Source organism: Porites lutea, chromosome 11 (assembly GCF_958299795.1).
Source record: "Porites lutea chromosome 11, jaPorLute2.1, whole genome shotgun sequence".
Classification (NCBI taxonomy): Eukaryota; Metazoa; Cnidaria; class Anthozoa; order Scleractinia; family Poritidae; genus Porites; species Porites lutea.
In genome coordinates, this window is record NC_133211.1 from 15,044,595 (window position 1) to 15,070,360 (window position 25,766).

At 41.6% G+C, this 25,766-nt stretch overlaps 1 protein-coding gene across 1 annotated transcript in view; it reads right to left on the bottom strand.

Annotated features, from left to right (window-relative positions):
- The window catches only part of LOC140953249 (uncharacterized), a 101,877-nt gene that overhangs the window by 50,679 nt on the left and 25,432 nt on the right, over positions 1-25,766 (bottom strand). Inside the window, exons 27-55 of the mRNA XM_073402749.1 lie at positions 25,309-25,323; positions 24,535-25,170; positions 23,596-23,649; positions 22,670-23,218; positions 21,514-22,182; positions 20,270-20,299; positions 19,929-20,160; positions 19,467-19,804; positions 19,094-19,114; positions 18,272-18,904; positions 17,919-17,948; positions 16,973-17,608; positions 16,725-16,745; positions 15,259-15,816; positions 13,667-14,308; positions 13,253-13,306; positions 12,449-13,003; positions 11,219-11,854; positions 10,817-10,867; positions 10,217-10,496; positions 8,693-8,964; positions 8,077-8,100; positions 6,223-6,756; positions 5,253-5,312; positions 4,059-4,661; positions 3,654-3,683; positions 2,547-3,179; positions 1,648-1,704; positions 21-572 (exon numbers count right to left, since the gene is read on the bottom strand). Of these exons, the coding sequence (XP_073258850.1) occupies positions 21-572; positions 1,648-1,704; positions 2,547-3,179; positions 3,654-3,683; positions 4,059-4,661; positions 5,253-5,312; positions 6,223-6,756; positions 8,077-8,100; positions 8,693-8,964; positions 10,217-10,496; positions 10,817-10,867; positions 11,219-11,854; positions 12,449-13,003; positions 13,253-13,306; positions 13,667-14,308; positions 15,259-15,816; positions 16,725-16,745; positions 16,973-17,608; positions 17,919-17,948; positions 18,272-18,904; positions 19,094-19,114; positions 19,467-19,804; positions 19,929-20,160; positions 20,270-20,299; positions 21,514-22,182; positions 22,670-23,218; positions 23,596-23,649; positions 24,535-25,170; positions 25,309-25,323 (9,405 nt within the window). The remainder of the gene's footprint in view (positions 1-20; positions 573-1,647; positions 1,705-2,546; positions 3,180-3,653; positions 3,684-4,058; positions 4,662-5,252; positions 5,313-6,222; positions 6,757-8,076; positions 8,101-8,692; positions 8,965-10,216; positions 10,497-10,816; positions 10,868-11,218; positions 11,855-12,448; positions 13,004-13,252; positions 13,307-13,666; positions 14,309-15,258; positions 15,817-16,724; positions 16,746-16,972; positions 17,609-17,918; positions 17,949-18,271; positions 18,905-19,093; positions 19,115-19,466; positions 19,805-19,928; positions 20,161-20,269; positions 20,300-21,513; positions 22,183-22,669; positions 23,219-23,595; positions 23,650-24,534; positions 25,171-25,308; positions 25,324-25,766) is intronic.

A 25,766-nucleotide genomic window follows, 5' to 3' on the forward strand; every position in this document is an offset into this window, starting at 1 on the left:
TACAAAGAATTAAAACATACCTGAACATGCTCTCATTCTTATGGTATTTAACACGGCAGGCAATGTGCTGAGGGATGCTGTAAACACGTGCCTTCCGTCGGAAGCAATTTTTATTAATTCCGTCTTCTTAACTTGTGTGCCGATACCAACCACGAATATTTCAACTCGATATCTCCTCAAAGAACGTGCGGCTCTCTGCACACGATCTCTTGAACGCGCACTTGCAAACACCACGAGAACGCGCTTGCGTCCACACTGGCGCTTCCGTCTAAAAAGGTACCTACGAGCAGAGTACAGTGCTCGTCCAATCCTCAGAGATCCTCTTCGGAGTCGGATTCTTCGTAGCACTGACAGTATTCTAGAAACCTTAAAAAACCGGTTGAACCTGAACAAAACCCTGGGTCTTGAGGCATATGCTAACATTCCTACGCGAGTGTTTTGCTGGGAGATGCGTAGAGAATACAGAATCCTGGCGATGTAACGTATCAGGAATTTGAATGTACTTCGTCCAGTTCGTCTAATATTATAGGAATTGTCAATCAGGAAACCGAGATCCAAGTTCGCTTGGCATGCTGAAAAGAAACACAACACGGCAAAATCATATAATCTCGAATAATTCTTGGTCACGTGTCACATTTAAGGAAAAGAACCGAAGTTTTCCAGTCAACTCAACTAAGAAGCCTGAGAATGAAAAAAGAAAAACCAACAAACAAAAAAACATGAAAACACCCTAAGCACAGGCTGAAGGTCAGTTAAGAACATTCTTTTCCGTCAGTTTCGACATGAGTAATATGAAGAGATAACCGTAAGAATGCAGTAAATGTTCACTGAACATTAGCTGGAATGCACGTCCTGTATACATAATAGGAGGCTTAAGCAAAGGCGATTTTGAGCGACACTCGTCAACCGGAAGTGGACTTTTTGCATTCTTGAGCAGTGGTTTTGCCCGAACCTTCTGGCAAATCGTCTCTAAAAGAGTAAAGAAACTTAACAAACCAAATTTGTTAGCGTCGAGGTATATACAGAGAGGAGAAGTCGTTACGTCACGTTGCCATAGAAGCAAAATTTCCAGATGATAACAAATCAAAACGTCGCTTAAAACGTCGTTTCTAACTCCATCGATCTTATTCAGTTTCATTCAATTTGTCAAATGTTGGCGAAATGTTCTGGGTTGAATCCGAAAGGACCGTATCTTGGTTTAGAAAAAGAAAGAAAATTTTTTGTGTTGTGCTCACCTACTCGATAAAGCGGGCGAGTGAAATTAAGAAGTTTCATGTCGCAGTCGTGCAACAACGGCTAAGAAATGTACAAAAAAGCGTGATGCATGTGCAAAGTTGTTCTCTTTCCAATTTAAACCTATTGCTTTTTTGCTGTTGCAAAAGCTCCCCATTGTTGTGGTCCAGAAATTTTGCTACCATAGTAAGGTGACGTCACACTTCTCCTCTCTATTGAAAGAGAAAAGGCCTCACTTCGGTTGGCAAGCGTGCCGCTCAAGAACGCCTTTGCTTAAGTTCCTTAATATTATTTAAAAAAAAACATTTAACTTGTTAAAAGTTTAAAGAGATATGAAGTTAAAGTCCCTCCTAAATTAAGAGCAAAAATAAGACGTTTTATAGAAAAATATTGGGAATGCATCTAGTGACTTACGTCTTGGTGGCGTTGGCTTGGTTGGGGTGGGACGTGTTGTAGGTGTAGTTATAACCTCTGTTAAAGAGAGAGAAAGAAAGTGACAGTGTTCATATTCAAACGATATCAATAACATTTCCTCTACTTACCCTGGGCAACGGTATTTTATTTATCGCAAACGCTAATGAGGCCGAGAAAACGACAGAGGCAAATAAATCAAATTCACCATTTCCACATAGACTATAATGCACCTCGTTTTACACCCCAAAATTTTGCAGAAACCATTGTTCCCAATTTCTTCTGGGTATTACAGTCGTCCCAAGAGAAATCGAAGACAATAGTTATGCAAAATTTTGGGGGTAAACAAGGTGCATTTTGGTCTATGTGGAAATGGTGAATAAAAATAACAAGGTTAAGAATCCCACCAGGCCGAAGGCAAACCAGTCGGCTTTTTAACAAGTGTGGTCGAGTATTTGAACTCGGGACTACCGTGAACAAATCCAGCAAGCGATCAGGGCGGGACTTGAACTCTGGGCTTCCGGATTACAAGTCCAGCGCTCTAACAACTCGGCCACGCTGCCTCATCTAAGTAAACTGGTAACGGGAAATTTTTAATTACGGCACAAAAGAAAGGAAGTTCTTTCAAAAACGTGGATTAGCTTAACAGGCAGTCACCTAAATTATACGGTCAGTATGTATATTAGGTCTCTCAATATGTAACCGACTAGTTTTACAGCTTACTATCTTTTACACTACTCAGTGGTCATAAATTGTTTATCTTCACGGTATGAATAGTTTTTTTTGTTATCTCGTCGTTTATCAACGTTTACTTTCATTTGGTAGATCGGTTACACTTTCGTTTGGTATATCGGTTAGACTGACTTTAGGCTACACAGAGAAAAAAATTAATTGTCGCTTACTTGTCTTGAGACAAAGTCTTTTCGCAGCTTGAATCTGTGTCGGTTGAAGTGGAACGTCGTATATTTGCACGCAGGTGATTCGTCCGCGGAAATAACGCTTATCACCGATCCGGGCTCCCATTCGAACAGGGTAGTTTGTTGCTAGTCGGAACCGGCCGATCCTTTTCCGAGCAACCTCTCGGTAATCAATATACAATCGGGCAAAGCCCGAACGCTGATCATAGGTAGCTGTTATGAAATTCCAGGCCTTTGGTTTAATAAGGTTTGTTGTTATTGGTGCTGTAAACCTCCGTGTTCGTGTCACGAAACGGACAAGCAATACGCGTCGACGGACCATCCATACGTGAACGCCAAAACCATCAGGCTTGTAATTGAAAATAGGACCAACGGGTCCATCTGGATTTATCCAAGCTAGGATTGATATAGAGTTACGGGCATCCAGTCGGCCTTTGTTGGGAAATTCTATATAGCTGTCTGATCGACCTTTGAACCTGAATGAACCTCCAGGCCTTCCGTCTGGGCCCAAGCCTGGCCGCACATTTGCCATGCGCCCCGGTGGGTTTTTACTCCTGCTGACGTCACGAGTGTGGTAACGAACATTTAAAGGATAGAACGCCATAGCGGGTGGTAATCCTACAGTAACGAAAATAGTCATTAATTCATAAAGGGGAAACAAAGGAAATCACTACTCTGAACAAGATTTGAAAGTCGGATACTCGTTACCATAATTTTTTTCGAAATTAATTTTAGGATTTCTTCAAAAGTCATAATTCATCATTTGAGAACCTACATCAGAGTTGGCAGTGATTCATCCCATTCCCAGGTATTGAGAAGTCGCTCTAAAAAAAACCGGGACTGTGCCTCGTTTGTTCTTACCGCTTCTGGGATCACGGAAGGAAAACGCGTTTGACATATTCCCTGAATTATTGACATTGCACTCGCTATGTATCTTCTCATTGGCTCTCTGTTTAGGTTAGTGTTATCAGCCTCGGACTTACTAGCATGAACCAAGCAGTCAATGATGACTCTCTTTAAGAATACCCTTTTAGATTGCTTATGTTTTTCACTAATAAGGGGCTTAATAACAGAGCACAGCATAATGCTTACTTGTGGAAGGTTTCGTTGGTGTAATTGGACCTAAGGGAAAAACAAAAAAAGAAGACAAGATAATGCTTTACAGGGTATTGTTGCAGGGGCATAATTGTGATGAATGTATGTCTCTGCTACAAGCTAGGAAATACCAAAAGGGAGATGGGAAAAGCCTTGTCAGTATCAATAAAGCCCTACTATACCATCACCAAACAACTATATTTCAATAAAATTCAATAGCATACAACAGTGTCTCCATGCCTATCATCTTCAAGACAAACCCAGTGATAATTGGTCTAGGAGAGTAGTAACCTAAGCTTAAGCTGTCATCGGCTATCAAGAGGAGTGACGTGGAAAGTATGAGTAAATATAAGTAATGAGATATACGAGTAGAAAGCTTATTATTGTAATCACGTGAATTACCTGGTTGATTACAAAGATTCTTGACCTTCTTTATCTGAGGCCCTGTCATAGCCACGGAATAAACCTGCATACAAGCAATTCTTCCACGGAAGTTTGTACCCATGTAAGCCGAGCCTTTGGTGGCAAGCCTGATACGTTTGATATTCTGCGATAAAATCGGTCGTGAATCTAGCCAAAGTGTAGCTATCCCAGTCCGCTGATTGTACGTTGCACCCACGTAATTCCAGCGTCGTGGGCGAAGACGTCGTTTTATCAACGCCCGAGTGCGCTGCGTATTCCTACGGATAAAACGAACATACAGTGTGTCCGACCGGACAACCCAGAATTTTACCCCACGGAAGAACTCAAAGATAGGTCCAGGTCCCAGGGGTAAGACCCACGCTAGAAGAGTAATGGAGTTTTTAGTGTCTAATCTGCCCCTGTTAGGGAATCGGATGTGGCTGTTACGACGACCAAGAAACTCTGTGGATTCGCGCGGCTGTCCATACGGCCCAGGGGCATACCGTATATTGTAGCTTCGACCAGGAATGTTTTTCCCTGGGCTGATGTCGCGGGCTCGAGTCTTCTGGTCGAGGGCGTATATTGCAATAGGTTGGGGAAACCCTGCAAACAGAGAATGCCATAAGAACAAATAGCAGTACTCAAAACGGAACCAAGAAATATGAAACAACATCAACGTTATGACTAGCAGTTACATTATTGTTTTTTTTACAAGCCCTTTTTTATAAAGCAGCCTTAAGAGGACAAACCTTCTTCCAAATCATGAATAGGAAAGAAAGTTAAAGTCAAATGAGAAAAAAAACAAAACAAAAAAAAAAGCTAGCAAAGAACCGTTTGAAACATTGAAGCCTCAGATTTTTCTTTTGATTTAATCTCCTGCATCTTCTAAAAGTTACGAGTTTGTTGTGGAGGCCAGACGCCTGTATGATATTAAACATGAGCATCATTTAAAACTTAGCTTTGATTTTGATTACTTTAATCACTATTCTTTTGTTTCATAACCAAAATGTCATAGATAAAAGAAAAAAATATCAAACTGGCGAGAGAGATTTGCACCTAGACTTGCCAGCAGGTCAAAATCGTTTGAGCGACGAAACACTGACTTCTAGAAAGTGTAATTTGCCATAAATCATTTCATATGTTTTCGATTTTATCATTTCGATACTGCAACTAAGGTCCAGCCAACAAACTTACTTGGTGCTTTGGGAGTCGGCGCCTTGGTTGGTTTGGAGGTAGGCCGTATCGTGATTTGTGCTAAAGTAAGAATAGATAATTATTTAAGTACGTTTACAAAAGACGAATACAATAACAAAACGAAGGGAAAAGAAATAAACAACAACAACATCAGCAACAAAACTGAAATTTAGGCATGTAATTAGGCAGTTCAGCTTATTCTTTAAAGAAAAGAGTCTCTCAGACCCATGCAGTGATTTTAAGTTATGCCAAACAACCTGTAGAATTATTATCTGGTTGACAAAACAAGCCTACAAGAGTATGGCTTTTCTCGTGTTTTCCTAGTTACAGTCTGCTTCCGCCTAGTGGTCCAACGCCATGTTGTTATGCACAGGAGGTCAAGTTCCGACGAAAAGGTTCAGTTAACCATGCAAAACAACTCCCAATATCACCGTGGACTCTCTTGTAAATATAAATAAAGGGACACAGAACAGCAGCTCGTGTCACATGGTACACAATCTAAAAGGCATGTAATGCTGCACGACGTTAGCAACCTGCACCCGCCCGGAGCTATGAGCTTTTGTTCTAAATGAGTGAAGAACTGGGTAGAATATGCGGCCACAAAGCTTCTTGGGATCTTTTGGAGGGACACTGCACGAAGATCAACAAATCTTGGTGCACTAAAGGTGCTGTGTTCTAAACTACAATAACAGTTTCAGAAATACATTTTTTTTACTTTACAAAATTGTTTAAGAACCAGAGGTAAAAAGTTTGTCTTCTTTAATCAGAATGAACCCTGAGAGAATCGAACAGGGGCTTTCTGCTGCTGTCTGCCATGTTTTTGCTGTCCCTCAAAACGATCTCTACAGTCATAAGTCGTACTAGTTCTCCGCTCGTTAAGAACATGGCCAATTAAAGGTTTCCTTTTCAGGTGCGGGAGTTGAGTTCATTAAGTGTATAAAAAAATTACAACTACTGCTCTAACGAATACCTTTACAAGCTTTCTTGGTTATACTCTTGACAGCACCGTTTATCGTCTTGAAAGTCACCATGTAAATGTGACGAGGGCCAGTCGCTATTGTACTAAGTTCACTGTTTCGTACTCGTGTACCAACACCTACGGCAAAGACTTCAATACCCGCTCGGTGTATCTGGAGGGCGGGTACTCTTATGCTATCAGCGGATTGTCCAGTGGTCACCACAATTAATACCCTCTTTTTCCTACTGCGTCTGAAGAGTCGGTTAAGAGTAAGCTGCAATGCTCTTCCGGTGCGTCTAGAACCTCGCCTGGAACGCAGTCTTCTGGTAGCGCGATCAACGCTGCGTAAACTGGTATAGCGGCTAAGTCCGAATGCCATTCGGGGTCTTGAGCCATACACGATGACTCCTACTCGAGTTCGTCTCGGCGAGATCGAAAATGATTGCGAAAGAAGACGGACAAACTGTTTGATTCTTCTGAAGCGCAGTCTAGCCTGTCTTCCAGAGGCGTCCAATACAAAACCAATGTCAATTGATAAGCTGCAAACTGGTCACAAAATAGAAGTACGATTGATAAGTAAATGCAGGCCAGAAAAGTCACGATATCTGCCTTCTTAGCGGTTGATAAGCGTATGAAAAACATCTCAAATGTGGCAAATGGCTCAGATGGCTCATGCTTAGGCCAGTTTACCTCACTATCAATCTTACATCCTCATTATACCTATCGTTTTAAGGGAGGATGATAACATAAAGTGTCAAAATAAATAAAAGCTTGCCCCAGGTATCACTGTTGTCGTTTGTAGTTTGAACGATTTTTAGAGGAAACGTACTGAAATGAACAATTGATGGGTGACTGCGAATTAGCAATTATTCTCTATTTTCGAATTCCCCATAATACACTCTGTTTACCCCCCAAATTCTGCATAAACCATTGTTTTGAAATGCTCCTGGGAGTACTGCATTTTCCCAAGAGCATTTGAAGACAATAACTTATGCAAAATTTGGGGGACAAACAGAGTGTATTATGGGGGATTCGAAAATAGTCAACTGAATTCGGCTTTCGTATTATCTGAAGAATTATGGAGATCGAGGCGGATAACAGCCTCCTCGATTTCCATAATTATTCAGATGATAAGAAAGCCGAATTCAATAATTGTTTTATTATTCATTCCAAAAAATTCCTGGTTTAAAAACAAACTAAAATATGCTTACCTCCATCGATGTTAATTTCATTTTCAAATACATATTTATCGGAAAGTTTAGGAGATAAAATGGTTGTTCAGTACTTCAAATGTTCTCCAAATAGCACATGTCGTCCGTCGAGTTGTCTTCTTGCTGTTCGTGCTTTGTTTTAGCCAATAGCTTGCCTATTTCTTCCTCGTGAAACGAGTGAAATGTTCCGCCATTTTGTACCCACTACCAAAACAACTAAACCTCGTCCCCAGGTCTTCTCGGTTAACTGTTCAATAATCTGGTAATTTTGCTGTACAACTGATGTCATTTTTCACATATTGCAGAATTCTTCCAAATTTGGTCGACAGTAGCTGGTTATGATGAGTTATGCGTCGGATTTTAGCCAATCAGAAACGGAGAAATATTTTGAATGAGTAATAATAGTACTTAATTGTGCCAATAACAAAATGCTTGAATCTGATTACTTTTTAACAGCCCATATTTATAGCTTAATTTTGCTATTGTAACTTCAAAACTGTCCGGTTACCAAGAGCTTGTAATCAGACAGGTCAAATCGGACAGTCAAAGAACCAATGAAAATCAAGTAGCAAATGCCAGTAGCCAATGAAATTTAACTACATAGCCCATGATACCAATCATTACTAATAAAGAAATGGTATTGTTTATTACTTACCAGGTGCACGAGTTGGAGTGGTCGCTATGGAAACAAAAAGCAGCCAAGCATTAACGAAATGAAGACAAAATAAAATCTCTAAGACTATCGAGGAAATTAGGATAATTAATCAGCTGAGATCACCGCGCGCCTTGGTTTACAAGGCAAGTCACGCGCATTAAGCCGGCACTTTTGGTTAAACTCCCGATTATCCTGTGAACAAGAAAGTTTCAATAAGAAATAGCACAAATTGACTTAGTCAAGCCACGTTAAGCATACTGTTATAGAATCTATTAATGAACTGATTATTTGAAACATGAATCCGTTAGTCGTTGCCACAACTAAAGTTAGTGTAGTGTTGACTTAAATCTGTATTCCTGAATGCATAATGAGCAGCAAGTGTTTGACTACAACAATCAAGTATTCGGTCAAATTGGAAAATCTTTGAATGGAAAAAATTGCCATGAAGAAAGTAAGATCAAATTCAGGAAAACTGATGAGCTTACAGAAATTTCTTAGATACCTTGCGCTTTTATTCACTGCTCATAAAGCATGCAGGAATGCAGGGAGGAATGAATAGAATTTTGAGGGGGATACGCTTGACCTGGCTTGACTGTAATTATAAAGAAACACTCACGTGGAACAAAAGGCATGCAAACCCTGTTCTTAAGAGCGGCTAATACAGTGCTCAGTTTTCTGAATCCGGCTGTCATCACATGCGATGGACTTGACGCCATCTGTTGAAGTTGGAGTCTCCTGAACTTGTTACCAATCCCTAAGGAGAAAAGTTCAATTCCTTTGCGCTTCAAACTCCTGGCTGGTTGGACAACATTATCCTGTGAGATGCCGTCGGTCAGAATGACAAGAACGGGCTTTCTTCCTCTTATTCTCCCACGCGAGAAAAGGAACCTGGGGACAGCAAAATATATACATACAGTAGAATCCCGATTTTTCAAGCCCTTTACAGTCTTTTTTTCAAACCACCCAATGAGTCGAACCTTTCCCAAGGTGGTTCGAAAAATCGGGATTCCACGGTAAATTATAACAGCTCCTGATTGAATTTTAGACTTCTCACCCTTTTCCTTCTGGTATGTGTTGGAAGTTTAACCTGATTCAAGAGCTTCCGCTAATTAAATCTAAACATGCGCGTTATATTGTCCAACACGCGTAATCTAATTCTGAGTTGGGACGTGCATTCATCCCTGCTTAACAATAGAGAATAGGTGAGCTTCATCAGTGCAGCATAAGAACCTCGACACGCAAACAGCCAAAACAGAAATAAGGGTCATAACTTAAGGCTATGTCCACACGAATTCGGATAAATTTTAAACCGCATACTATTTTTCCACAAATCAGCCAGTTCTTTCCAAACGAGACCGGTGAATCCGGACACCGAAACCGCATTTCGCCCCCTTTAAGGGAATCCAAGACAGTCCTGGAATCCGGATTCCAGGCTGTGGATTCCGGATTCCAGGATCTGGATTCTAGTCTCTGTCAGTGGAACTTGGATTCTGGATTCCAATTGTTAGTGGGATTCTGGACTCCTTGAGCTGTATTCCGGATTCCAAAACCCAGGATTTCGGATTCCATAAACAAAAATTTACCGGATTCCAGAATTCGGATTCCATTACATGGGACGACGCCGCATTGTTTTGAAACCGCTCTTCAGAGCGGCGACCACATGAATCCGGATAAAAAATAGGCGACTTAAGAAATGTCTGGATTCCAGTGGACATGGCCTTGCGTAGTTATCAAGCCAGCCCTTCAGGAATTTTCTTTCTTGTGCAAATAAGGGCTTTTGTTATTAACCCTCACTGGAATTTCCAAATTCAAATATAAAAGTAAAAACGAAATGAATTCTGGTTCTGGTGACAAAAAGATGTCATCCTGCAATTGGCCTCTTTCTTATTATTCAAAACAGTTAGGCGAGAGATCAGGAACTAGGAAAACACGTGACAAATATTCTTCTGTTTGACTGTCATGCCTGTAGACGTTAGAGTACTGAGCATCCGAAAATTCTTCGATTATGCGTTACAACGCAATTCAAGCCTAAATTCTTCTTCATAGCTGTGTATTAATGAACGTTCTCTATTTTTCATTTCTTTTTCCCACAGGTCGCCCTGACCATCCATAACTAAACTTCACTTTTAAAAACTCATACCTTGAGACAAATCTCAACGCTCGACCAATCCTAGTTCCTCCATACGGGTACCTTATACGATCAACTGCCCTGATCACGCTTGTCTTCGAGTAGTAACGGTTGAATGGAAAGATGGGATATGGCCGAGATGAGAATACCACAACACCGACACGCGTTTGTCTTGGGGAAATTGGAAAAAAGCTGATGAGCGTTTTGACAAAGTCAAGGACGCGAGTAAAATGCTTTCGTATACTTCCCGATCCATCAATGAGGAAGCCCAGATCGACTCGTGATCGACAAACTGAAAATAAAGAAGACCGCTGTTATATCCAAGGGAAAACCTCACTTATATAAAGTGTATTTAGAGTCTGTGATTTTAAATATAATAGCAAGCTACTGTCCCCTGTCCCCGTCTAGGCCACTACGCATTTTTAGCAATTATCGAACGAGGCTGAGTAGGATGTGAAGAATCATGCATATCTAGGAGGATGTTGTTGAAAAGATGGCGTATTGCTTAGGAGCCGTGGTGGTCATACATAAGGGTGTGACTTTACCCTTCTTGGTACTTTTCATCCTAAACAAGAAGAGAACAAATTAAAATACACACGCTGTGCATCTTACCTGGAGGCTTTGTTGGGCTTGGTGATGGGATGGGAGGCGCAGGCGTTGGAACTAAAGTGAAATAAAACAGAAATCACGTAAAATACAGAGAGAATTGACCTGCTGAAGAAGTACAGGCTTTACCGAGGGAGCGCGAGCATATAAATTCGCTGGTGTCATGTTGGAGATGTGTGGATGGTCGAATGGGTCGAGGGACAGGGTCGGAGGACGAAGAAGATTACAACTACAAAAATATTTCTTCTTTCAATACGAAAGTTAGTGACTACACTCAGGAACTTAGGAGTTCGCCACTCCAAAAATTCGCCTGCTTTTCAGCTCATATTCTGATCCACAGGAAAAAAAAAATCGATTTTTTTGCATTGTATTCAAAGCGAGTGTTTGCCAAAAAATACTGATACGAACCTGCTCGGAAGCATATTTTCGTTTTGCTGCGAATTTGTACACCATTCATCGCGAAGTTGTAAATCTGCAAGCAAGAGATCTTCCCACGGAACCTACGTCTATCGCCAGGCTTGCGTCCAATCACAATCGGGTAATTAGTTGCCAAACCAAGACGGAAGCGTCCAATCTTCCGTTGGATTATGGGTAGGCTGCTAAGCCACAAAGTGGCTAAACCTGTCCGGTGGTCGTATGTAGCAGCAACGTAGTTCCATTGACGTGGCTTGATCTTTTTGTACAGCGGCCTCACAGATTTACCAGAACGAGGAACGAACCGGGCGTAGAGTCTAAATGATTTCACTATCCAAACATGAACACCCCAGCCATTTGGTTTGAAATGAATTAATGGTCCAGGACTCTCGGGGTAAACCCAGAAAATAATTGTTATTGAATACCTCGTATCTAGGCAGCCGTTGTTGGGGATAAGGACGTAGCTAGTTCTTATTCCTCTGAAGGAGATGGCGCCTCTAGGGTGGTTGTCAGGGCCACGTGAATAGAACACACCAACAAATCTCGCTGGTGGATTGACGAAACTACTGACGTCACGGTTTTTGGACGCGCTGGTAAACTGGTAAACGGCGACGGCGCCACGGCGAATAACTAAAAACAAATAACAATATTTGAGCAACATTTCAATGAATATCTGGAACATTGACGCGAGAAAGCTGCACATAAAAGTTCAATAGCAGCAGTTCTAGATTGTAGATATCAGAGCATGGACTCAATTTAAAAAAAAAAACTGAAGGTGGAGCGACATTCACAGAGGAAGCAGAGTGGCAGGCATTTGGAGCTCTGGAATTTTTAACCGAAGGCCCCAATTTCAATCCTTGCCTTAAAAGCGTGCTGGATTTGTTCTCAGTAGCCCGAGTTCACCCCCTTGGCTCGTCGGTCACCCTTGTAAATAACCGACTGGTTTGCCTCAGGGTAAGTTGTGATTCTTAACCTCTTGGGCCAGAATAATAACTATTTGTTTGGCAGTAATTGTGTTACCCCTATAAAATCATTTTTTTTTAGTTTTAGTGCCTTTAGAATGTAGTATGCCCTTTATGAAACCAGCGGATTACGTTAATGTGTACTAATTTACAAGAGAAAATGAGTCATCAGCCAAGGTAATGAATTTGATTCTGTCCTCGTGTAAAGCTTTGAATCAAGTTGAATTAACTTGAGGTCACTTTAAATATCCAGAGCCCTTACCTGGGGAGTAGCAAATCCTGTCCTTGAGCGTTCGCACTATAGTATAAAGTTGTGTAAATCCGACAACAAACACGTGATGCCTGTCAGTGGTTAACGTGTGAAGGGTTCTACCACTTACACGTCCCAACCCAACCACAAAACACTCGACGCCAGCTCCCTGAAGCGCCATCGCCGGTCTCCGCACTCTATCGATTGACTGCCCAGCGGTTAGCACGATTAAGATTCTTCGTCTTCCACACTGCGGTTTTCCTCTAAACAGGTAGCGTTTGGCATAATACAAAGCTCTACCCAATCGTCTTCTACCTCTGAGAGACCGAATTCGGCGAATCGCACTATAAATACGCCCTAGTGTGTACGACCTAGAGAAATCAAAGATTGGACGAGCACGTGACGCGTACGTTACTACACCGATGCGTGTTGCTCTTCGAGAGATTGTAAATCGACGAACAGTTTCCCGCACAAAGTTGATAACCTGCTGGAGATTTCGCCTTCTGGAGCGGGCGACTTTAGTGGTGGTGTCGATAAGGAACCCGAGATCAATACGAGCTCGGCAAACTGTTAAAAATAGAAAAATGAAACAAAGAGTACTGTAAGATAAATGAATAGATTAATCAGATATTTAATTATATCACGGAATGATATGATTCTAAAAATTGCGGGGAAGAGTAACGACAATAGAACGAACACAACTACTCGATAAATGTGATTGGTACCGAAATTACAGAAAAGATCTAAACAATGTTGGCCGGCATTTTGATTACAACAGGTAGAAGGAAAAAATTAATGGAACAGAATAAAACTTACTCCTTGGCGCAGGCGTTGGCCGCTGGGTGGGTGTCGGAGTAACAATGGGTGGCCCTGCGAAGGAAAAGAAAAGCAATAGGCAGGGGCTTGTAAACTTCATGGGTCAAGTAGAGCTGAAATTCTAGGAAAAACTACTAAATATCAAGATTTTTGAGGTGTAAGCACCGAAATATATCTGTTCTGGTTAAGATAGGGAAACTGTTTCTTTAACGGGGCAGGTAAAGCATTCGTTTTACTTATTCTACATTGTTGACAGTAACAGGACAAATTTAAAAACTACGATTGCATGGGAGGGCCGCAAGTACCAGTCGTCATTTTGTTCGATTAGGCATCTAAACAAGTACAATAACGTCTCCTTCAAGTACCTATTTTGTAACAGCAGCAGCAACACTTACAGAAGTTGTTAATCTTTACCTTTAAGGAAACACTTTTTCTTAGCTTCGTTGATCTGCTTTCCAGACAGTGCCTCACTGTACAACTGAAGACAAAATAAGCGCCCCCGGAAGTAGTTCTTATTGCCTCTTTGGCTTCCAAGCCTGATAGACCTCCTGGTATCTAACTGTAGCCGTCCTATTCTCCTTCTTGCGACAACTTTTAAATTTACCCTGATCGTCATGGTTTGTCGTCTCTCGCTGTATGTAACGCCAACATAGTTCCAAGCCTTGTATTTCATGAAACGTCCACGCGTTCGTACCGTGATTACTCTCCTGCGCCTGCGCTGTACTATCACTACTTGGAGAACTCTTCTACTGATCATGCGAAGTTGGAACCCTTTACGATTAGGGTTGAAATTCAGTATGGTGCCAAATCTGCCCTCGTTATACACCCATGTGAGAACAGTAATGGAGTATCGCGCGTCCAGTCGTCCCGTGTTCGGAATCTCTACGTAGCTGTTTCGTCGTCCATAAAACTGAACGGAACCGTCCCGACGACCATCAGGGCCTTTGTTGTATCTAACTCCGATAAGTCTTGCACTGGGATTTCGACTTCGGCTAATGTCTCGTCCACCTCTTCTCCTGTCCAGCGGATACACCGCCAGAGTTCTGGGCAGTTTAACTATGAAAACACAAACCAAACTTAGATTAAGAATGGTGATAAATATTAAGCTCGGTGAAGAAATGAGAAATGAGGTGATCAACATGTCACAAGCATAGAATGGGACAAAGAAAAAATCTGAGTCCCCGACAGGAATTGAACCTATGACCTTCCGTACACCGGTCGCATGCTCTAACCACTAAGCTACGAGGGACTAGCGCTGCTTATGAAACGCTACTTTGTCAGATCATGGTAAACAAAAACGTACATTGTTCAATACGATTTAGGCTACAATTTAGCAGTTTTTACGCAATTACTTTACAGAGAACTGCTAAATAATGCCGATGGACCAGTTTAAACTAATGGTCGTAAAAAACTGAAGTATACTTTCTGAGCAATCTTGGAAGAATCAATCAATCAATCAATCAATCAGTCGTTCAGTCAATAATCAACCAATCAATTAACCAACCAATCAACAAACCAAGCAACCAAGCGACCAACAAATCAATCAGTCAATTAGTCGTTCAATCAATCAATCAATCAATCAATCAATCAATCAATCAATCAATCAATCAATCAACCAACCAACCAACCAACCAATCAATCAATCAATCAATCAATCAATCAGTCAATCAATCAACCAACTAATCAGTCGTTCAAGCAACCAGTAAGTCAATCAATCTACGTTTTTTGGCCAAACACGAGGAGCAGCATTGAGCAGTGGGCAACCTTTACACAGAACAGACTGACAACGGTAATCTGCTCCAATAATACGGGGAGATTATATTGTGTCATTGAATTAAAAGTTAAAGCAATAAAGTGACTCACCCCTTGGTTTCGTTGGTTGTGTAACTGGGCGAACTGTAGGAACTGAAAAGTAAGTGCACCAAAATTAAGAGGATCCTAGTAAAAAAATAATAAATATGAATTTCGCCCAGAACTTTGTTGGGAACTTAAAACATTCCACTCACCAAGTTTTTGGCAAATTTGATTCTTTAGCTTTAGTATGAGTGTCATCAGTGTGCTGAAGGACGTGGTCATCACGTGGTTCCGGTCTGTTGCAATCATCCTCAGCTGCCGATGCTTAACCTTCTTTCCAAGTCCGATAGCAAAAACTTCAACACCTGTAGCTTTCATACGACTTGCTGCTAAACCAATACGATCCTGTGACAAACCATCTGTTAGTAAGACCAGCACTCGCTTTCGTCCTTGCAGAGAGGAGCCCTTGAAGAGGTAATGACGAGTGAAGTCTAAAGCTTTACCAATTTTAGTTCCTCCTCGAGGGTAACGAACCCTTTCTATTGCCTTGAGAATTTGACCCTTGGACGAATATCGTCCAAATGGAAAGATCGGAATCGTATGAGAGGAGAAGAGCACGAAACCAACTCGTGATTTTCCTCGGGATACTTCAAAGAAGCTGACAACAGACTTGACGAAGTTGAGCATACGAGGAAAGTTTCCTTTTCCTTGGTATTCGATGCTTCCAGAGCCATCGATGAGAAAACCGAGGTCCACAGGTTTTGTGCACACTAAGTAAAACAGTACAGTTAAGAAGAAACAATAATCAATGCATTAATTCTTAACAGTTCAAACTATTTAGTATTTTAGAAAGGTAAATAAATATCCTTTTTAAGCATTTTAGTACCACACGGATTCATTCTTGTTTATTGTACTTATTTCGTTGCTATAAAAGCGATGAATAAGGGCAAAAGAGAACAAGGGAACGAAAGAAGACGAAAACAGCAGGATCATTCACATACATATTGACGTAGGACCGTTATTTTAAGAGTAAAATAGTCTCAGAAAAAATGCCCACGAAAAAGAAAAAAAATAAAATAAACTTACTTCCTGGACGACGAGTCGAGGTCGTTACTGGAACTGACAAACACGAGACAAAAGAAAATATGATCATAGTAACGCTTAAAAGCTAAATGCACCACATTAATAAACAAATTCAAAGACTACCATCCCCTCCAGAATTCAGAAAAAAGGGAAAGGTTAAAGGAATCAATGTACCACCTTTTTTAAGGACATGCCAGTAGTGAATCCCTAGATTAGACATTAGTAGATACCTATTGGTAGTTTTCATGACGCAAGCATGGAATTTTTAGTCACGAAAGTCTTAGTGGGATAAAATTCATTTCCGGCACTACGATTTGTTGAAAAGTCTTCAAGTCTATTGGAAAAGCAAGAAAGACAAACAGTTTTAATCTATTAGAAAAAAAACCTATAATTTTTCCCAAGCCTTGCGTTAACCTCTCAAATAACTAGTTGTTTTTCACACACCACGTTTTCAAAAAAAAAAAAATTGCAAGCACTCAAATTGAGCCTAGTGACTAGTTGTCTGTTTCATCTTCTCTTGATCATACATCATCTGTCAACAAAAGAACATGAAATTGCTGTAACAAGGTTTGATAAAACACAAAATAGTACTCACCAGGTGGAGTTGGCTTAATAACTAAATGGAAAAGAAAAAGAAATGGTCAGTGCATTGAATAGATTATGGGTATTTATGGACAAAATAGAAGTTAAATGAGGCAGCAAAAATATTGTTAAACCTGACCAAAAAAGTGCTTCTTCCAAACATTGTCAGAAGACAACGTAGAATCGAAAAAAAAAGACTGCTTTCTTTAACTAGCCCCTTAATAGTCTCCCTCTTCAACAGATATAATCAAATCGACTTACTCTTTTTGAAGCACCTCTTCCGCGCCCCACGAATCTGCTTTGCTGTCAAAGCGACGCTATACACCTGTAGACAGGCGATTTTTCCGCGGAATGCTCTTCGATCTCCAATTCGAGCACCCATTCTGACTGGATAATTTGTGGCCAAATCAAAGCGACCGATGCTTTGCCGTGCAACGGGCCTGGAGTTGAGCCATAGTGTCGCCACACCAGTGTTGTAATCGTACGTGGCGCCAATGTAATTCCACGCGCGATAACGTGGCTTTTTAGAGTAGGTTGCTACTGACGAGGTCCTTCTGCGGGAGCGTCTTACAAAGCGCACAAAAAGAACTCTGGGTCCAACCATCCATAAATGAACACCAAAACCACGCCGGTCGTAGTTAAATATTGGACCTGAACGCCCGTTATGGTATACCCAGGCTAAGATAGTCATGGAACGCCTGGTGTCTAGTTGGCCATTGTTTGGAAACTCGATGTAGCTGTTAGTTGATCCGAAGAAAAGAGTTGATCCGTCAGGACGTCCGTCAGGGCCTGGAGCAGGGCGGACGTTTGATGGTATACCTGGTGGATTGTTCTTAGTGATGTCCTTGGTCTTGGATTCCTTGTCGAGGGGGAAGATGGCCACGAGAAGTGGAAGTTCTGAGGAAGAAACACCGTATGACTTAACATCACGGGCAAGTTTGTAAACAAGTGCACAAGTTAAAGAAGCCCTCCCTTGAAGTCAACGTAACATCAGCCATATATTATCTGTAAAACTTCGAGTTTTTAGAAGAGAATTTCTCCGAAACCATTCGGTGTATTGGGCTAAAATTTTCAGAGATAACTGAAACTGTTATGCCCTTTCAATATTCAGAGTTTATATTTTATTAGCATCACCAGATAGTGATAAGCATATATTAATGACGCAAAAAGTGTAAACAAAGATTCGCCTATACAGTAAGATACTTACCAGGTGGAGGTGGTGTGGGCGGAGGGCCACCTAAGAAGAGAATCAAATCCATTATCGGTTACTAAGTACGACACAGAAAGTTAAAATCGATGTCATGCAAAAGATTATAGTTCAGAAAGAGTATTGGTAAAAAAGTAGAGGGGCACATCATGAAGCCCCTACTAGATTTTTCGGTCCAAAGTTCTAGTCGCGGATTATCCAGTCTTTTCGGGCAGGTCTAAATGTCCACGCAAGGTTGGCAGTCAGGTAACTTCTGCAATTGGAAGCTGGTTGTAACCCTCTGCAGATTTCAATAACCTGAGAAAATTTTGAGCTGTTTTTAGCAAGGAGATCTTCTAAGGTTTGTTCCTTACCTCTAAAACATACATTCCTGCGTTTGCGCATCTGTAGACCATTCAAAGCCACATCAAACACCTGCATACATGCGATACGACCGCGGAAATATGTCCTGGAGCCAGGCTTGTTTCCCGTAACAGCAGGATAGTTAGTGGCCAGCCTTAACCCTCTTCCGATGTTTCTTTGTGCAATGGGCGAAGACTCCCGCCATAACGTTGCTAACCCAGTCTTACAGTCGTAACTTGCGCCAATGTAGTTCCACATGCGCGGTCGAAGAGCTTGTCGAGTTCTCAGTACGAAAGCACCTTTTCCAGAGCGCCGTACAAACTTCGCATACAGCGTCCTTCTTCTGATGACCCACAAGCTGACGCCTGAGCCCCGGGGTCTGTAGTTAAATATAGGTCCACCACTCTCAGGATAGACCCACGCTAAAAGAGTGATTGAGTTTCTGGTATCGATACCTCCATGGTTTGGAAAATACGTATAACTCCCACGTTGACCGAGGAAATAAAATGAACCCCTGGGGAAGCCATCTGGTCCGGGAGACAGACGTACTCCTCGAGAACGCCCAGGTTTATTTTTTCTTGGACCAATATCACGACCTTGGGTTCTGCTGTTAAGAGGGTACAAAGCAGCGGCACGTGGTGGTCCTGATAAAACAAAGCTTTTTATTACGAATCCGGAATCCATAAAATAGCTTTGAATGATCAAATGAAGCTGATCTGCTTTAATGGGAACACAATTATTTATTATTGTCCTAAAACTATTCCTAATTCTTATATTAAATAAAATACATCTTGAACCAACAGGTAACCTATCTAAATTCACACCGTACTTACTTGTTGGCGGTGGAACGGGGGCTACAAAACAAAAAAAGAGAACAGACTTGAGAAAACTGACCATTTTCGTAAGAACTGAAGAATGATCCATCCTACCTCTTCCAAGTGTTTCTAACTAGTGTTTTGAACACCACGCGAGGATTCAGCGGGGGAGGAGGGCAGGGAGGCGGAGAAGAAATGAAGAGGATAAATGCCAGAAGAAAGTTGGAACGAGATGAGGTGAATGAAAGGGAAAATTATTCTCAATTGGTGAATAATATTTGACTTTTCTCGACATCTTGATACAGATCTAAACAACAACAATAATACTGCTGATAATAACTGTTATTGACTGAACTACTCTCTACTCTTTGCAAAAGACACCAGAACTTACGTTTAGGTGATGGTTTAGCAGGCTCGCATACTTTCTCTTTAATAGCTTTCACGACTTTTCCAAGACGGCTAAAACCAGCTGTAAATAGATTAAGACGATTTGAGGCAATAAGTTGCAACTGACGTCTTCTAAAACCAGATCCAACACCCAAGGCAAAGATTTCCACGCCGTCTTTCCTGAGCCGTAAAGCGGGTCGGCGAACACGATCCGCGGAGACACCGTCGGTTATGACAAGCAGAGCTCGTTTACGTCCACGCAGTGATCGCCTGCGGAAAAGTCTTCTTCTGGCCTTACGCAGTGCTCTCCCGATGTACGTACCACGCCGCCGGGGTTGGTGCCTAGTCAAATTTCAGAGTGGACGTAAAAAACTCTACATTATAATACCCCTAACGTAGGTTTAAATCATTTAGTGTTAAGAAACAAATTTCCCAGTTTATATTTTCTTGCTACAGTCAGACAAACCTTAAGCGGCCAATTGCCCTCACAAGTTGTGCTCGAGAACCATATCGATTGAAACCAAACACGACTTGGGATCGAGAATGGAATATCATCAAACCAACCCTAGTTCCTCGCGTAGAAAGCGGAAAGAAGCTAATCAGAGATTTCAAGAAATCAATGACCTTTCTGAAGTTCTTTCGCATTATACTTCTGGAGACATCGACAAGTATTCCAAGGTCCACGCGAGATTTGCAGACTGGAATCAAAAACAAGCAGAAAGTTATGGCCCAGTATAATTGTCACGGCTTTAGCATATACATGTACTTTCCTATAAACATTTTTAAAGGGGATTAAAGAATAATCACCTGGTACTGGCGTTGGTGGGCGTGTAGGAACTGGAGGGAAAACAAAACCAACGTTAACACCGTTAGTTTTCATGGAGAAAGGGCATAAAATCCTAGGCTATTCATAATCCCCCATTTCCCTGGTGATTGTCGAGAGAGATCCCTGAGTTCAAAAAATCGCCATCATAATTTCATCTGCTGTTCGAACTCTGGGAAGAGAGCAAGGGGACTGGGAGTGAAAGAAAGTGAGAATATTTTTCTTGATTCCTCGCCCCAACCATAACGGGTAATTTGTACTCCGCCCAATTTTCGCTCGCCACAAGAATCAAGGGATTGTGCAATAATTATCAGGAGGGGGACTCTGAAAAAAGAGCCTGGCATGAAGTAATATTACGGAGCGCCCCCTGCCAACAAAGGCAAGTTAGTTCTGACCGACCCCTAGGTCACTTAAAAATTATGTCTTTACATTTAATAGTAATTGCTTTTGAGGGGACACTAAATCTGTTAGTTACTTTTGTCTTGTTATGGGACACCGCCTACTTGAGATCCTGGATACACCCCTGTGTAGTTACAAACGAGCTAAAACATCATGTAACCAGAATCGTTGATAGCTTTGGTACTAATGCACCCTTCCACGGTTTTTTAAGTTTTGATAAAGGCCAGTAAGCTAATAAATACAACGCTGGAAAGAGCGCCTTAAAATTAGTAAATTTTTCTTTTTTAAAGTTGGTACGCCCAAAGCGAACGAAACTACTGCTCCACAAAGCCGCCAAATTTTAGGGGGGGGGGGGGGCACGACCTTGCAATCACCCCACCCCTCACCATACATACCTCTGTAAAATTCATCGACTTTGCTGAGCTGTATCTTCGTCAGTTTTCAACGGATCACTTTCAAACTCGGTAAACTTTACTTATTTTAAGGGGTTTTTTTCAGCCATGCTGAAAAAACCGTGGGTGGGTCTATTATTGTTAGCTCTTTGCTATATTTTGATACGAAATCAGTATTATGGTTTGTGACAGCCTTCCCACAAAAAAAATTAGATACCACTCCCCTCCTTGAAAGATTATCTTACATGCTGCCCCCATCTTTATGCTATGATTTTACATGGTGCCCCCCCTCTGGTTTCAAAGCTCCCCTCCTGAAAATTATTGCACAGTCCCCAAGAGAGAAGCCTTTCGAACTCGGCGATCGACCTCGACAAACATCAGATTGAGGTGAGCAGTCTTACAAGATTTAATAAAACCGATACATTCTAGGTGCTTACTTGGACGGAAACATTTTTTCTGCAGTGCCACGAGCTGGAGTCGAGTGAGTGCCACGTTAAATATCTGGAAACACGCGAGACGTCCACGAAACACGCGTCGACTTCCTGGCCTCTTACCAATGATTATCGGGTAATTAGTTGCCAGTCCATTTCGGAACTTCCCAACATTTCGTTGTGCTATCGGATAGCTATTGATAAACAAAGTCGCCAAGCCAGTTCTGTGGTTGTAAGTAGCGGCGACATAGTTCCACGTCCTCGGTTTAAGTCCACGACCAACCAGCGCTTTCCCTCTAATGCCAGACCTTTTACGCGGCATCAACCGGAAGTAGAGTTGGTATAGACGAGTAATCAATAAATGAACGCCCCATCCTTTCGGGTTGAAATGGATCAAAGGTCCAGGAGATTCGGGGTAAACCCAAAATATCATTGTCAATGAGTAACGCGTGTCAAGGCAGCCGTTGTTGGGAATAACCACACAGCTTTTAATTCGCCTTCCCCTTTGAATTGTTTTCCCAGGAAAGTAATAAGCTCCCTGAGGATGACCATCTGGGCCTGTGATGTAGGAGACGCCTACAAGTCGTGCTGGCGGGTTTTTGTATTGACTTATATCTCTACCTCTCGCTGCACTTGTAAAGGCATAAGTGGCGACCGCTCCTCTGGAGACAATCACTGGTTAAAAAAAGTAGAAACGAAAGTTTTTTTCAGTAAATAATATAAAAATTAACATATATTGATGGTTTGAATAAGAAGGAGTACTGACAGACAACTGTGCAAACTTCTGTTTATGAAAAAAAAAAAAAAAAAACGTTTTGGAAATCTATCGCCGCTTTAGACCAGTGTCTGGCAGCCTAAAAGTGAAAATTATTTGTCGAGAGCCTTAATGCGCGAAAAAACGAGCTTGTTATGTCGATGCTATCCGAGATATTTCTCTTTAAGCTTTCAGTCTAAAATAGACGATTGCCAGAACTTCTACAACCACAAGCTTTTTTGCAAGGCAATGAAACGAGCAAAAACACATAAAAGTGAAGACAAACAATGAAACCTAATATTTAAAGTAAGGTTCAGTCCAAAACGTGCTGAAGATCGATTCTCCCTTTACCTCTACCCAACAACAACATCAACACTGATCAACAAAACGTTTTATAGAAAACTTTACCTGGGGAATAGCACATCCTGTCTTTGATCATTCTTACGATCGTAATCAATCTGCGGCCACTCACAGAAAACACATGATACCGATCAGTGGCAATCTTCCTAAGATACGTCACACTGACACGCCCCACTCCGACAGCGTATACCTCCACTCCTACAGCATGCAAGATCCTTGCTGGTCTGACAACATTATCACGTGATGTACCAGTAGTCAGGAGAATAAGCACCCTTCTACGACCACACTTGGGTTTACCACTGAAAAGGTAACGTTTAGCATAAAGTAAAGCTTGTGCTGTCCTCCTTCTTCTTCCACGTAGAAGTCTTAACTTTCCGACTTCACGATACACTTGGGCACGGCTGGGGGACCGAGCGAAGCCGAATATAAGTCGCTGTCGAGAGGCGAATAGAGCCAAACCTATTCTTACTTGCGTCCTTTGGACGTCGAATCGTCTCACTGTTTCTTTAACGTATTGAATGATACGCACGAACGTTGCTGTACCAGTTTGCCTAGATCCATCAATGAGAAATCCGAGGTCAATGCGAGCTCTGCAAACTTTAAAGGAAATAAAAAGAATTTCGCATTAAGATCTTTTTCCTATATTGCTGGTTTGTACAAGACGTCGCGGCGGCCATGTCGGTGGTCAAGAACAAAAGCATCTCACTCCTCTGGGAACTAAAGTCATTTTCATATAAATTCTTTGAAATAACTGTATTGACCACCAACATGGCCGCCATGTCAGGTGGTTGCAAACCAAGAATCGATTCTTTGATTCTGGCTTGTCCATCCAATTGGTATATTTGTATTTTGTTTATGATGTTGTAGTTAATTTTAATCGAAGTTAACTTTTGTTCTTCCTTTGTTTTTGTTTTTTTTAAAAAAACATACAAGAAGTTGTACCACAATGCAATGCTTAACACTTATGTACTCACTTCGTGGAGGTGGTGTCGGTGCTGGTGTGGGTGGCGCTGGCGTTGGTTTGGGTCCTTTAAAGAACAATTTCTTCGTTTAAATAAGTTTATTTAAAAGACTGAGGACGTCGGAAGTTGGTAAATTTAGACAACAACCTAAGCTGAGAATCTTTTAGTCATTTATCAAGAAATTAAAGATTGGTCAAGTTAATAGTACACAGCCAAGACGTACCACTCCACAGAAGGACTGGTTGTGTCCGTTTGTTTCACACTTTGGAGTTTGTTTCACATAGCCCCCTCTTCTAGACTAGCAGGAGAAACGTATAGGATATAAAAGCCTCATTGTAGGTTATCTGACATTGGAGGCTTCATGCAAGCAAGATGTTTCGTTCTTATCTTAGAATTTCACGCCAAAACTTTATCTCCATCAGGCACATCAAACTAGTGTTGTCTTGTATAGCCCTATCACTTTTAGTCCAGGGTGGTCCTGGTCCACTTAATTGGACCAGTTCCTTAACTATCCTTGCTGCCAAAATTACCTGTGCCTATATGATAATTGCTCTAAACTTTTCATTTAATTATGTTCGAAGTCAGTCGTCATTTTGCTTGCAATCACATGTGTGATTGCAAGTACAAAAAAAGATATCAGTCAGTACATACAGAATAAACAATAGTAGCATTGAGGCAAAATTAACAAATGAAAAATTAAATAAAAGTCCAAATCGCACTTAAAGCCCATACTACTTGAGGTCACCACTATCAAAGTAGTGACTTTGTAAGAATAGTCGACCCTTACGCTTGCTAAAACGAGTAAGGTCTCTAAATCAACCGCCGTTACTCAACTGCCTTGAACAAGTTCACTACTATGCAAACTTCAAATTTGACCTCTAACGCATACTTGCACGCAGACTTTACTTCGTAACGTAATCTTGCTCCTGTTGCTATTACAATATGACTAACCCGGTAGAAAACACTTTCTCTTGGCTTCAAAAATTTGCTTTCTGTTCAAAGCAACGCTGTAGAGCTGCAAACAGAATAGCCTTCCCCTCAGGTAACTTCGGCTTCTCTTTATTGCGCCCAATCGAATAGGATAGTTAGTGCATAGCCGTAGTGGACCCAGCCGGCGCCTGACATATGGTCGAGAATTTATCCAAAGCGTGGCGATCCCAGTTCGCTCATCATACGTGGCACCGACATAATTCCATGCGCGGTATTTCAGCCTTCTGCTTCTCAAAGGCTTGGTCATGCGTCCATTGCGGCGCACAAAGCGCGCGAAAAGTTCCCGCCGTGCAGTTGTCCACAGGTGTACACCATATCCATTTGGATTGTAATTGACAACAGGACCAGCACGTCCCACGTGGTACAGCCAGATTAAGATAGTCATGGAATACCTCGCGTCGAGGCTCCCTGTGTTGGGAATTTCCACGTAGCTGTTGCGTCTTCCGTAGAACATGCTACAACCGTCTCGACGACCATCAGGGCCCAAGCCGTACCTCACACCTACAACTCTCGCGCTTGGGTTCTTTCTTCGACTTATGTCTCGTCCACCTCTCGCACGATCTAGTGGATATACGGCCAGAGTTCTGGGGAGAGGTACTATGTAAAAAAAAAAAGGAAAATAAATCGTACATGAAAAAACATGAACGACGGCAGATAGACATACAAAGGTTGTGCACTGTAAGCTATAGGCTATGCATTTGAAAAAACTCAAGGAGTCAAAGAAAAGCAACTAACCTCTAGGTGGTAGGGCTGCGAAAAGAAATCGATCAAAAAGTTAACAACTTTCACTATCATAAAACCATAAGGGTTTACAAAAGCCTGTTAGTAGCCAAGGCTGTTGTATTAATTGAAAGTGTGACTTGTCATTAAGTGAAGTTTTTCTAACTTGTTTCAGTTACTGATTATTAGGTACCTAAACAGCAATAGCGAGCCGACAAAGAAAGGGGGTTGGGGGGAGAGAATAATACGGAGAATTCATTCTAGTGCCAATTCCTCTATTCTGGGAATGGATCATCAGAGTTGGCTTCCAAACCGTTAACCTCGCCGCAGTCAAAGTAAACATATTCAAATTGACGCAGACACTGAAGTAAACAGTCTTTGTTAAGAAATATTCCAGAGCTGGGCTTTCATCGAAACTCAGCCAGTTGAACTACGTTTAATTTCTTTATATTTCCATGGTAAAATTCAAACAA